The following is a 14,469-nucleotide window of genomic DNA, read 5'->3' as shown; positions in this document are numbered from 1 at the left end:
ATGTCATGTCTAATCACCTTATTCCAATACTTCTTGAGTCTACCTCTATCTAGCTTGAATCATCCCTAGAAAACTTCTCACACCTTCGCACTAGGGCATCTGTGCCCCTCCTCATCACATGACCGAACCATCTCAATCTCACTTTCCTCGTCTTAGCTTCCACCGAAGCCACTCCCACCTTATCTTGAATATCTTCATTACTAATCCTATCTTTCTTAGTACACTCATGCATCCACCAAAGCATTCTTATCTCCGTCATCTTCACCTTCTGGATGTAGGGATTCTAGGCAAGCCAACACTCTGCCCCATACAACAAAGTCGGACTAACCAGCACTCTGTAGAACTTGCCTTTTAAGTTTAGGAGGTACCTTTTTGTCACACACGATTTCAGAGACGAGCCTCCATTTCATATACCCTACCCCTATCCGATAAATGGCATCTTTGCCAATCTATTCATTCCCGTTAATTATAGACCCTAAATACTAGAAACTATCTCTCTTATGGATGAAATGAGTATCAAGCTTAATAATCACCTCGGACTCATGAGACATCTGCTGAACGTACACTCCAAATATTCTATTTTGGACCTACTCAACCTAAACCCTTTTAGACTCAAGGATTTGCCTCTAAACCTCCAAATTAGCATTAACTCCACAATGTGTCTTATCAATCAAGACTACATCGTCCGCAAAAACAAATAGTATGACACCTTACCTTGAATTTACCGCGTTAAGACATCCATCGCCAAGGTAAAAAGAAATGGAATAAGCGTCAATCTTTGGTGTAACCCCATCAAGATAGGAAAGTGCTCTGAGTCCCCTCCCTAGTCCTAACCCAAATCTTGGCTCCGTTGTACATATCCTTAATCGCCCTAGCATACACCATAGTACTCCTTTAGCCTCTAAACACCTCCACAAAACCTCCTTGGAAACTCTATTATAGGCCTTCTCTAAGTCAATAAACACCATGTGCAAGTTCTTCCTCCTTTTCCTATACTGTTTCACAAGTCTCCTACTAAGATGGACAGCTTCAGTAGTCGAGCTTCCTAACATAAATCTAAACTGATTTTCAAAAATAGTAACAATCCTTCGCAACCTCAATTCTACCACCCTCTCCTAAACCTTTATAGTGTTACTCAACAATTATACCTCTATAACTGTTAGAATCCTGAATGTCAACATTGTTCTTATACAACGGAATCATCGTACTAGTACTCCACCTCCAAACTCCAGGCATCTTCGTCGTCTTGAAAATTATGTTAAACAATCGAGTCAACTACTTCATATGTGCCCTTCCTGTGTACTTTCAAAAATCCACCAGAATCGCATCTAGCCCTGTCGCTCTATCCTTATGCACCCTACGAATAACCTCCTCAACCTTAATGCGTCTACAATAATCATAGTCGTGAAACCTCTCGGAATGCTCCAAATCCCCCAAAATTATATGTGTGTTTGGTAAGGTGGGAAATATCTTTTCTGAAAATATTCTTTTTTTTCATATTTGGTTGGCAAATTTGTGAAAAATATTTTTTCCTAGAAAAAAAATCCTTAATGAGAAAAATGACTTCCTTAATGGAAAGAGGGAAACAAGTTCCGCAAGTGACCTTTTTTGTTTATTGTAAACTCCGACCCACCCAACGTCATCCAACCCCAACCCCTACCCCTTCCCACCCCCAGGCTCCACACTATCCGCTCCCACTTCTATTTTTTTTACTAAATTACATATAAATGTTCTTGAACATTTTTTAGTTTACTTACCAAGCACTAAAAATAAGTAAGAAATCATCTTATTTTTTAGAAAAATATTTATCTTCATGCCAAACACATTTATTTTTTTTATTATATAGAAGGGTGAGTTGGAGGACGGCCAAGGATATTGTATTAATTTCACAATATAAATTCATAATCCAACCTATCTCTTTATTCAATCTTTTCTTTCTTCTTTAATATGCACTACTCCTCACTTCTCACCTTAGCCATATAACCTAAAAGAAAATTCTCAAGATAATCTACAATTGTTATACTATTTCAAATTAATATCATTTTAACAAGTTTTAAGTTTCAATTGCTGTAAAGTTGGCAATTATTCAATCAAAAAGATTATAAATTTTGTTTCAAGCTATTTTTTATAATAAAATATTAAAATACTCTCAAATTGTATATGAAAAGACCTCCCTCTTTAATAAACTACTTGAAAATAATTTGGAAGAAAATTTTGAAAAACATATAGTCATTTTGTATATGTAGAAAAATACTTCTTTCATTATGTAGGAGTATACTTTTCATCTACTTAGTTTGATACTTTTTCTAATTCACTACAAATTCAATGTCACATGAATATATAATTAAGAATTCTTTTAATAAACAAAGAAACGAAATGAGAGAAAAGTGTGAAAGATAATTAATTTCTATTATAAAGGAACTAAAAAATTTAAAACAATTGAAAATACTAAAAGAGTATAACTATATATTTTAAATTTAATAAAAAATTATGTTACAAATAATATTTTTAGAATAATTTAATCAATTTTTAAATTTTATGGTGTACAACCTTTTTAAAAATAAAAAGTTTAATAAGGTTATAAGAAGAACAAGGCAGTAGAGAGAAGGGAGAGGATTTTCTTTATCTAATCCGTTTCATTTTTTTTCAAGATTAGTAATACCGCTATAAGAAAAAACTTATTTATATAAAAAACGAAAGATATGGCCCCAAAAAGACTAGCCAATAAGAGTAAATGTGTCAAAAAAGAAATCGAAAAAAAAATTGTTAACACTTTTTTTCGTAAGAACACCCTTCTTTTATTTTGCACGAACGCATGTCATTCGATCTCTAATATAATAGTAAGGACATCTCAATAAATTAGTGATTCAAAGTCAAATTTTAATTCGAAGTACTCAAATTATTCATTTACGCAATATTTAAAAATCAGTCTGACTTTTTTTTGTTTTCATAATTGTTATTTTTATTGTAGTAATGTATTTCACATAAAAATATTATTCTTTATAATAGTAAAGATTGATTCAAGTTAATAAAATGCTAATCATGTATTTTTTTAATACATTATTTTGAATGTTATTGTAAAAATATTATTTATTACTATAAAAAAAATTGAGTAGTTCTTTCAAAGTTTTAAAATATTTATTATTATTTAGTGCCTAATACAAAGGTTTACCGGCCTTATTCTTGAGTCTAACTATGTAATAGGAGGAACCAAATAAAGGAAGTATAAAGACGATAAATTTATATGTAGGAATAATTTTAAAATCAGTTGAACAAATTGACGAAATAAGTACTTAGTAGAGTTCTAACATAGCAATAAAAAAAAAAAGAATAAGAAGGGCAAGAAGAATTCTAAACCATAAAAATAGTAAGTTAACTTATATATTTACCCTTTTTTCCATACATCATCAGATCTTATCAAACAATATTTCCCAAAACCACATACTGAATAAATACTCCTCTTTGGGGGGAAATGAAAGATATAAATAGATACTCCCTTTTCGGGAAATATGTACTATTTCCCTTTTAGTTTAGTTTGTTCAAACTTTCTAGAAAAAAATATAGGAGTAATAAAGAGTTAAGCATTTACTAGTTACGTTTATTTTTTAACCTTTCAATCTTCTTAGTTCACACGGTTTTCTTGCCTCTTTTCAATTTTCTCCTTGTTTCGTAATTTTATCATACCACTTTTAATTAATTATTATATATTATTTTATATATTAAAAAATTAATAATATTTAATGAAAAAAGTATAATAGTCATTTGTGACATGTTTATTTTAGTTGCTTCAACCGTAATTTTATTATATCAGCCTAATTAATTATTATAAGTTATTTAAGTATTAAAAAATTAATAATATCTAATAAAAAGGATAAAATTGACATAAAATGATAAATTAATTCTTGATATTTTAAATTAATTTGACATCTTATATGATGTTCACTTAAATTATTTTCACAAGTATATTTATAACAATTTTGTTATATCACTTCTAATAAGTTAGTATGAGTCACTTAAAATATTTCTGTTTCGCTACTTCAATCGTGATATTTGGTTGACTCTCGAAATTATATCACTGTCGCTTAAATTGAAATAGAAGAAAAAATATTATAAATCACAATAATTAAAAAACTTAAATTGTTTTTAAAATATAATTAACTATATATCAATGACAAAAAAGTTTGAACAAGGAGAGTATTATAAATTACAATAGCTAACAACTTAAAAAATATAAAAAATATTTTAAAAATATAATTAATTATCTAAATTTTATTTATGTCACATAAATTGAAATAAAAAATAACATATGCTAACATGAAATCCTTGATACCTAGTTCTTACTATATCTAAGAGTGAGTGGGTGGCTGGAAGCAGGCAGCTGGCATTCGACATTCCTGCTTTTCACCTGCTTGTTTGCTCCGTGATTTTACTATATCATCCTTAATTAACTATTATAGGATATTTACTTATTAAAAAATTAATAATATTTAATAAAAAATACAATAAATATTTATAAAGTAAAATAGACATTTATGATATGACTGTTTCAACTGCTTTAACTGTAATTTTACTATATCACATATAATTAATTATTATGAGTCATTTAAATATTTAAAAATTGATAGTCTTGATGTTTTAAATTAATTTGACATCTTATGTGAGGCTCACTTAATTTTTTTCACAAGTATTTTTATAGCAATTTTGTTATATCACGTTTAATTAGTTATTATAAGCCATTTAAGATGTGTCAGTTTAGCTATTTCAATCGTGATATTTGGTTACTGTTGGAATTATATCAGTGTCGCTTAAATTGAAATCGAAAAATATTATAAATTACAATAATTATAAATTAATATTATTTTTAAAGTCTAAATTCATTATCAATACCACAAAAGTTTGAACAAGAAAGGTATTATAAATTACAATAGTAAACAGTTTAAAATAGTAAATTACAACGTCGAAAAAGTATTATAGATTATAATAGTTATCGAGTCATTTTAATTAGGATAAAAGAATATTACTTGAAACTTACGTAGAAAGTCGTATGAATCATAATATAATTAACAACTAAAAATATTAAAAACTATATATAACAAATCTGATTGGATTTCTCAAATATTTCATTAGCAACATATAAATTGAGATAAAAAAAGACTCCCTCCATTTCAAAAAGAATGAAATACTTTCCTTTTTAATTCATTTAAAAAAGACTAACCTCTTTCATTTTTTGGCAATACTTTAATTTCAACTTTTCACTTGACATGTTTATGACCATAAGATTAAAGGGCATTTTGGTACATTTGACAACACTTTAATTTAAAGCCACAAGATTTAAAAATCTTCTTTATTTTCTTAAAATTTATGACAAGTCAAAGTAGGTCATTCTTTTTAAAACAAAAAAAATAATATATAATATTTAAAAAGTAGCACATTGGACCTGTGTGAGCACGGGCTCTGATATCTAGTGTAAATATATATAGCAGTCATGATAGAGAAACTTTAAAAAAGATATAGAACTATTTCTTCTTGATTTTCTTAGACGATAAGTACTTCAACTCGTTCAGTTTACATATTGTAATTTGTATTCACTTTTAAGATACTTATTGTTTAGAGTAAATTTAATACTTTCTCCGTTTCAAAATAATTAATCTTTATTGACTTAATACTTTTTTAAGAAAAATTTATTACGAATTTTGTTTTTTAAATTAGTCTTATTAGTTATACTTTGAAAATATAAATTAGAGTATATATATACATTTTATTTAGTTATTTACTCCATTCATTTATTTTTTTAGTCATTTATTTTTTAATTGGGCTTTCATTTTTTACTTGTTATTTTTTATATATCAAGAAAAAATAATTTTTTTCTGTTTTACTCTTAACACCAGTTGTCTATTCTCCAAATTATTTTCAACACACACAATAATAAACATTAGTTAATAGATATATTATGATAAAAATAGTCATGTTAATATTATTTTCTTAATGGATGTGTGAAGTCAAAATGTGACAAGTAGAAGTAAATGGAGAGAGTAATGAAAAGGGTAGTGTATTAGAAGAACATAACAAAAACCTCTTGATTTCATAAAAATATAACAAAATTAAAATAAATATTTTTAGAAAGAGTGTCGACTATTTTGAAACGAAGCGAGTAGTATATTTGAGCTAAATTAAGCAAGTTGGGTGATTTATTGAGATATTAAAAATTGAGAGTATAAATACATTTAAATTTTAAACATTCTTTATAAAAAATTACAGTTAAAACACAACTTTAACTCTAATTTTAAATAGAATGAAATTTTATTATTTTAATATCCGAACAACTACTAAAAAAAAAAGAGTATTCCAATATTAGAAAAATCTATTTTGAGTAAAAAGAAGGGATGAGAGAAGTAACACTATTAGTAGAAGTATTTATATATATATAAAAAAAAATAAAAAAAAATAAAAAGGAAAGTGTGGAGCCCAAAAGAGTAGCCAATAAGAGTAAATGTGTCCAAAAAAAAAGAAATCGAAAAAAAAGGGAGAGTCATGCAAAGCATAGAATTGGCCATGCAAGTTTGCCGTTTCCAGTAATTCGCCATTTGGGGACTTCACGTCTCTCTATCTTCTCTTTTTTTTTTTTTTTTACTTTCTCCTTTTAGCAACTCTATCTTTCCCCCCTTTCAACAAAACCCCTCTTCCCTATTTCTCCTTCTTCTTTTTCTGTAAAAGATATATATATATATATATATAAGGAGGGGGGAGGATTTATCATCAAGATTAATATTTAATTTGAATTTTGTGGAGAAAGAAGAAGATGGGTAGAGGGAAAATTGATATAAAATTGATTGAGAATGTAAATAATAGACAAGTCACATTCTCGAAAAGGCGTGCTGGATTGTTGAAGAAAGCAAGCGAGCTCTCTGTTCTTTGTGATTCTGAAGTTGCTGTTATTATTTTCTCAAGTACTGGCAAGCTTTTTGAGTTTTCTAGTACTAGGTATGTGATCACTTTTTTCGATTTTAAATTTTGGGTTTTTTTTAGTTGTTGCATGTATCTATCTAATCAGATTTGATTTTGGGGATTTTTTGTTTTTGTGTAGGTGGTTTGCATGTGGTTGTTACTGTTTCTTGTTTATATCGGAGCAGCAATTGATTTTGATTTTGTGACCTAGAGTGTGGATTTCACTTTTTTTTTTTTTTGTAAGAATACTACCGTAGAAAGATTTGGGCTTTTTTCTCTTTTCCCTGTGTGTATGCATGCTTCCATTGAGAAAACATGAATTTTGGATGCCTAATTTTTAGGTTGTTTTGATGCTTCCATGAAACTGTTTAAGTTTTTGAATTCACACATTTGATTTTTGGTTGGTGGAGTATTGCCATTTGTGTATCTGTTACAGAATTTCCAATTTTGCTGCAATAAAAAGTTGTTTCTTTAGCACCGGTGGGTTTGACCTAGTGGTTAATGAAATGAGGTTGAACATCGTGAGGTCTTAGGTTCAAATTTCAACAATGACCAATCACTAGGTGATTTCTTACACTTGTTCTAGCTTTAGTGGTACCTATTGCTGGTGAAAGGTGGCAGGTATTAGTCGAGGTGTGTGTAAGATGTCGGATACCATGGTTATCCAAAAGAAAAAGATTGTTTCTTCTTAAAATGCTGATAATACTTTTTATTGAGAATCACTAGATGAATTTTTTCTTGCGTTTTCCTATTCCTGAGTTTTCGTTTGGTTTCTGATTGTCTCGAGTGCAATGCTGCTCAGGATAAGATAAAATTATCATGTAGGTAGGCATATGCAATTTTTGCATAATCTGTTTTCTTTTTTCTTGACTTATGAGTTAGTTTATTAATTTCTCAATATTGAGTTAACAGGCTCATCAGAACAAAATCCGTTATTACTTCCTCTATTGTTATAGATTTCAGATGATGTTATCCTTACCCCTTCTCTTTTTGATTTTTAGAGGCAACTGAACTAGAATAATGAACTGGAAGTTTCTCACATAGTTTAATGTTCATACTTTCTTCTGATTAGTTGTCCCCTCTCATTTCCATACATTTTATGCCGAATGTACTGTTTACTTAGGTTCATGGTGGTCATATTACATTGAGTCAGGGATTCCTTCAAGAAGGTGCTTTTATACCAAAGAAAAGGAAAAGAAAGTCACTCTGGAATTTGGCATTGATGTTGTATCTATTAGACTCTGAATTTTCTAAGTTCCATGTGACTGTGATTGTAACACAGTGATCAAGTGCACCTAAACTCCAAACTGGGTTGGCTTTATGCATCATTATAAGTTGTATAGAGCATTTATTGAGGTTAAGCTATTTATATGTCGACTATCGACCATGTTACGCGCTTTCTTTATTGGGTTCAGGACTGGCTATTGTTCGCTAAGCTCCTTAGGAAGAGTTGATTGTGCCATGGTATTACAGCAAAACTTGGGACTAACCTATGTTGTTCTTTCCTTCACAGAAAGGGATAAAAGGCATAGAATTTTAGTTTTTTTCACATGCATATTGGATTATTGTAGGCAAAGAGGTATATTAGGCTGGAAATGCAATATATTAATGCCTGGTTTGTCCGTAAGTAGTAGCAGGAACATTCAACAGTCTCAATTGCTTATACACCCACACAGATGGAAAGAGATATTTATACCCCAGATCAGAGAGTCAGAGGCTTTTCCTTCCAGTCTTTTACTTACCTGAGTATAAGATGCTATCTGCGCTCTGTACTCACTGAACCTCAAATTAGTTGTCCAAAATACTTTTGAAATAGTAGCTCGGTTGTATTAGTGTTCTGTACTTTTATTTGTTGGATTTATGGGAATGGGGAATCAAGAAATTGAATGTGCTACTCTTGTGATTTTATTGGGCACTAGTAACACTATAAACGAATGAACCCACAGGAGGGGCCAGACAGTTATTAAAGCTTTGCTTTTATTACGGAAGATGTGACTGTTATTAATTGTGATCACTTATCTGTAATATGTTACACTAATTTTTGTTCAAATGCAGCATGAAACAGACACTTTCGAGATACAACAGATGTGTATCCTCAACAGAGAGTTCTGCTGTCGAAAAGAAGTCAGAGGTAGGCAATCTTCACCCTTGAGTATGATTATGACTTTCTATAACAAATATGTATACGAACCGTTCTTAGAATGAATATTCTGAGTTTTGTCGCTCTCAATTCTATCCACAGAGGTGTACTTTTTTCTTATATAAGCACATTAACAAGAACTATTGCCAATAAAGAGCATTTTCACTTTGATTTCTTTTTTGGTTTTGGTGTAATCATGCTTTTTGATCAACTGTACAATATCAGAGAGTTCTTTTCCAGGGGAAGGATAGGTGGCTGGGTTTTCTGCAACTTCTAGAAGAAAATGTTAAAACAAGCACATGTTGGAGGTCTTATCTGTTTGCATTATTGTATGAGGAGGAAGCATTTCTCCAAATGCATGATTCTTGAGATTTATTGTTCATATTCAAAGGCTACATAATTTTCTGTAATTTCCTCAATTGTTTTCTTTCTTTTTGTGTTTAGTGGAACATGGATATCCTTAGTAGGATTTTTGGTGTAATAGTCTCTTATATTTCTTCACTTCATTATTAGTTATCCAGGAGGTTTTCTGCTTCCTTTCTCTCAGTGCTCAAAGAATGAAACTGATGGCAATTTTGCAGCACTCAAAAACTTTTCCTTACCTCGATACTATTGTGTCTTTAAGGTCAATCGGTGGACAATAGCATGTCCCATATTTTCCCGTTTAATTGTCTCTCAGTGTAATATAAGAAGATCTCTACATCTGCTTGGATTTCTTGTTGTGAATTAAAAAGATGTCTGCAGACTTTGTTTTGGCTAATATCTGGTGATTGAGCATTATTAATGAGATTAAAAGTCTAGATTTGAACGCGTCAATTATACAGAGCTACTGTTATTTGGTTGGATCAGTAGTTAATTCTTGCTGGAATACATCAATAAAGTTCCACCTTTCTGATAAACTAATATATCAGTATGAATCACTATTTAGAAAGTATGACATTTGTGTTTTCTGCTTTTGTTTTTTAATGCAAATATATGAGCTGGAGACTGGAATCAGGTAGTTCGGCATGTTTGTCCTTGAAGAAGTCAAAATATATGAACTTCAGTTGTCTGGTTTTTACATCTTTATGCAATATCTATGGAAATTTCACACTATTGAAGGAGAAGATGCAATAAAGGACAAGATAACGTTGGTCAAGAAGTTGTGGTGTTAAAAATTCGATTATCCATCTTCAGTCTGGAAAATTTTTATTGTTAATTATTTGTGATAACTGATGGTAATTGGATTGTTTTTGTTTTTCCTTTTGAGGTGATGTCTCATCATCGTCAAGGTAATACTTGTCATTAATGACAAGTGTATTGCATTTGTTTGAACCTAGGTAGTCTTTGCTGTAGATAGAAAGCCGTAAATTTGTAATCACTTGAATTTTCTATATCCAGAGTGACAATGAATTACAAGTGTGATTTGATGAGTTGGCCAACAGTCTCACCACAGCCCTTCGTCTCTTCTTGAAGAGATAATATTTCTGGAAAAAGCTTCATTTAAATTAATTTACATGGAAATGAATCTTGCCAAATGATTTCAAAACTTCCGGAGTTTTTGCATTATCTGACAGGCACGTGTGATAACTCATTTTGTCCGGGATATAACTTTACCTTGATGTATGATCTGTACGGAGTGAATTTTTTTACAAAAAGTGATTGTTTTTGCATTTAGAATTCTTACTACCTTGTGACTTATACACACTGATATGCACAAATAGATGCATGTATTTGTTTCTACCATGGTGGAGGGGTGTGGTGAGAGTCTGAATACTTAATCGTGTCTAAAACAGTCCCGTATTAATGGCTATGGTCCTCTCAGTTGAGGTTTCTGAATTTCTCTTTTACTTTTTCCTTGAACAAGGGCAATGAGCAGCCACAGTCGCAGCAGCAGACGCATTTCCTGAAGCAGGAACAGAAAGAGGTCGACAGTCTTAAAGATGAACTTGCAAAGCTCAAGACAAAACAGCTGTATGGTTCTATTAATTATGAGAATCATTATTCAAGGTTATTTAGAATTTGAACATGGTTTAAATTCATATATATGATTGACTCTTATTTCAGGCGGTTGTTAGGCAAGGACCTTAATGGTATGGGTTTGAATGAACTACGGCTGCTTGAACATCAGCTGAATGAAGGATTATTAGCTATAAAGGAGAGGAAGGTGTGAAGTTTGCTTTCATTATTCACTTGTTAGTGCCGCAAGATGTAAACAGCTGCCCCCACCCCATCCATCCCCAAAAGTTGTCTCTTCCCTTCCTCCCCCGGTTTCTTCTGGAATGTATCTATTTGTTGAATCTTGGAAATCTGAACTGTGGTATTCTACATTGTAGGAGGAATTGCTGATACAGCAACTTGAGCATTCAAGGAAACAGGTAAACTACACCATAAAGTTGAAATGTGAACTATATACACTATCTTTTTTTGCCCAACGATAGAAAGATTAGAAGTACAGGATGAACTTTTTTGACTCTTGTTTTTCTGACTCTTCTTCTTGGGTGATGCCTATCAAGGAGGAAAGGTCTGCACTGGAGTGTGAGACCTTACGTAGACAGGCAAGAGAAGCCTTCTTTTTTGTTTCAATCACTTGCAGCCAATAACTCCCCCCATTTATGTTTCAGGGCTGTTCCTTTCTGACACAACTGCTTTTGCCATCTCATGAACTGCAGGTAGAAGAGCTCCGAGGGTTATATCCTGTAAATTCGTGTTTACCGACAGCCTATCTTGAATACCATCATCCATTGGAAAAGAAGTATCCAATTTTAAAAGAGAGTGAGGAGAGTCTGGACTCGGACACAGCATGTGAAGATGGAGTAGACAATGAAGATTCCAACACCACCTTGCAATTGGGGTATTATTATTATTATTGATAATCTTCTTGGTGTTAATTTATTTTCTTGCTTCTTGTGTAATGTTTTGCTGGCTAAACACATCACATGTGTTGTCACAGTTAAAAGATCCAACTTAAAAACATACTCCCTCCGTCCCATTTTACCCGTCCCAAATTTCCTAAGTTGATGTCCCATTTTACTTGTCATTTTTTACTTATCAAGACAAGACAATTTTTTTCCCATTATACCCTTAGTGTAATTGATTACTCCTTGTTATTAGCATTCTTGAAAAATATCTCAAAGAGGAGTACCATTAAAAATATAAATAGTGTTTTGGTATTAGTCATCCATCAATTTGGAACTAACAACAAGACACAATTAAGAGGGGCAAAATGGTAAAGTTACATTACCAATCATTATTTTCTTAATAGTTGTGTCATCCCAATTTGGGACGGGTAAAATGGGACGGAGGGAGTAGTAACTAAGTTTTGCAGGAGTCCTATTAACAAAATTCTTGGCATTTATGTATACTTTCTGGCTGCACAATTGATTCTGATGGTCCTTTGCATTATGTGTTACTTAGGCTTCCAACTATTGGTCGAAAGCGAAAGAAACCTGAGCAGGAATCTCCTTCAAGCAACTCAGAGAATCAAGTCGGCTCAAAGTGACTATTGTCTTTCGGGACTCGTCCCCTCCTTTATTACTTGTTAGGCTGTATTTCAGGTCAACTGATATTGAATCAGTTTTCATGTTAAAAAACAGGTTCATCTGGACCAGTGATTTTGTTAAGGACTTAATGATCTCTTAGATGGCTTAAGCTAGATGAACATGCTGGTTAAATTTTGATTTTGGACAATATCTTTTGACAGGGTGTTTAAAGATGGAGAATAGAAGAGTCCAGTCTCCATTTTTACTGATTTTGGTGCCTAGATCCATTCACATCTCCCTCTCATGCTGTGGTTTTTCAGTTAATGAAATGGATGTTCTTGGTCATACATAGTCTTTTTCTTTCTTGTGCACATTTCACAATGTTGTCATTCACTAGGGATGAAAGATAAAATCTGCTGTCATCTCATTCTTTTTGTTTTCCATCAAGGTATTCCAGACCCTAATGGGATACAAGTAAAGAACTCTGCGCCCCAAAACACAGAACAGTATTTACCATCGAGGAGAGGGTAGTGGGATGAATACAATTCTTTCACTGATCCTTTTGGTGTGAGCCTTACACAGCGTGAATCTGAATCCTTTAGTCAGGTCAGTGAATTTCAAATACCAGTTAGTTACATAAAGATGATATAAGACCAAACAACACTTGTAAAGCTTCACTTGATATCAAAGTTAATCCATATAACTTTCAATACTTTCAACTTATTACATTAATAAATCTATTCACAACCAGTTTTATACATGTACAAATTTACAAAAGAACCACTTGCTATTTCTACTTACTAGTATACTGAAGGCTATTGAGGAATTTACCTCTTTCAGCTAGAACTTCTGAGAACAGACCATTTGTTTTCTTCCCAATTGTCTGCAGCAATTCTTCCAAACCCTTCAATCTTCTTGTCAGTTCAGTAACATGTTCATCAACTTTACCATTAGCTACTGCTGCTTTCAAATTTCTTGTCACTTCATTTATCTCCTTCACCTCTTTTGAAACACCATAACTTTTTGCAATTTCATTAGCTAATATGCTATCCCAGCCTCTGATCAAAGAATCATCAAACAATCCAGCTGATTTCCTCAGTTCCATGTAGGGTTTAACAGTATTGCATATACCAGATAACAAAACCCCGAAAATCCACAAAGAAATACTCATCAGGATGCACAAAGATTGGTGTATGATCAAATCTTTTCCACTGCATGAACTTTCTTGATTCTCTGTTATAATCTTCCTTTCAACTTTGAATTCCTTGCCAAGATCATAAGGCTGAATCTCATTCAAATGTTCTAAAGCCAAAGAATAGGAATTCTTCCCGATAAGGCTCAATCCATGAGAGATGCAAAGCCTAGCATGACTCAAATGAGAAACACCAGAAGTCACAGAATTCAACAGGTCTAGCAAATTCAAGCTATAATCCAAGTACTCCTCAACTTGTGATTTACCCCATTTATTCATTGGATGGTCTATTTCAACCACAAGCTTTGCAAAAGCTCTATGGGTCAATGGAATCACATCAACACATTTCTGAATCCAGGCCAGGGACATGAACTGGAATTCCTGTTCTGTCCCTGGCTCAGGAATTGGCAAGACTTTGTTCATGATTTTCGATACATCGGATCGAAAACCTTGCAAAGAAGAAGCCAACAAGGCTTCTGAATTGTGATGATCATTCTCCATCCTGTTGGGATTTTTCAAGAAATGGCTAAGTTTTTCAACTAAGAGTACCATATCAAAGAACAACAATAAAAGGAAGTTTTCTTTTTCTTTTTTTCCTTATCCTTTTTGGAAAGTAAAAAGGGGGATTGGTTTGGTTTTGGTCAATAATTTAGTTCATTTATATAGGTGGTGGGGTTTTGTTAAACGTGGGGTAAGTTGACAAGTTGATTTGTGCAATTGGTGTTTTTTTT

At 32.0% G+C, this 14,469-nt stretch overlaps 1 protein-coding gene across 1 annotated transcript; it reads left to right on the top strand.

Annotated features, from left to right (window-relative positions):
* The first annotated feature begins 6,518 nt into the window (after positions 1-6,518).
* LOC107839774 (agamous-like MADS-box protein AGL15) lies at positions 6,519-12,893 on the top strand. The gene is made up of 8 exons (XM_016683407.2): positions 6,519-6,981; positions 9,001-9,076; positions 10,932-11,038; positions 11,132-11,231; positions 11,401-11,442; positions 11,581-11,622; positions 11,737-11,918; positions 12,482-12,893. Exons 1-8 carry the CDS (start codon positions 6,800-6,802, stop codon positions 12,564-12,566), a joined length of 816 nt encoding a protein of 271 aa, XP_016538893.1. The 5' UTR covers positions 6,519-6,799; the 3' UTR covers positions 12,567-12,893.
* The last annotated feature ends 1,576 nt before the right edge of the window (positions 12,894-14,469 follow it).

Source organism: Capsicum annuum, unplaced genomic scaffold (genome assembly GCF_002878395.1).
Source record: "Capsicum annuum cultivar UCD-10X-F1 unplaced genomic scaffold, UCD10Xv1.1 ctg4767, whole genome shotgun sequence".
NCBI lineage: Eukaryota > Viridiplantae > Streptophyta > Magnoliopsida > Solanales > Solanaceae > Capsicum > Capsicum annuum.
This window is presented reverse-complemented; position numbering and strand designations above follow the sequence as displayed.

Excerpts from the sequence above, each read along its gene's own strand:
- LOC107839774 (XM_016683407.2), top strand. The coding sequence starts at position 6,800 with ATGGGTAGAGGGAAAATTGATATAAAATTGATTGAGAATGTAAATAAT. Across the intron at positions 11,623-11,736 it reads GTGAGACCTTACGTAGACAG|GTAGAAGAGCTCCGAGGGTT; the intron begins GCAAGAGAAGCC and ends CATGAACTGCAG. Across the intron at positions 11,919-12,481 it reads AACACCACCTTGCAATTGGG|GCTTCCAACTATTGGTCGAA; the intron begins GTATTATTATTA and ends TGTGTTACTTAG.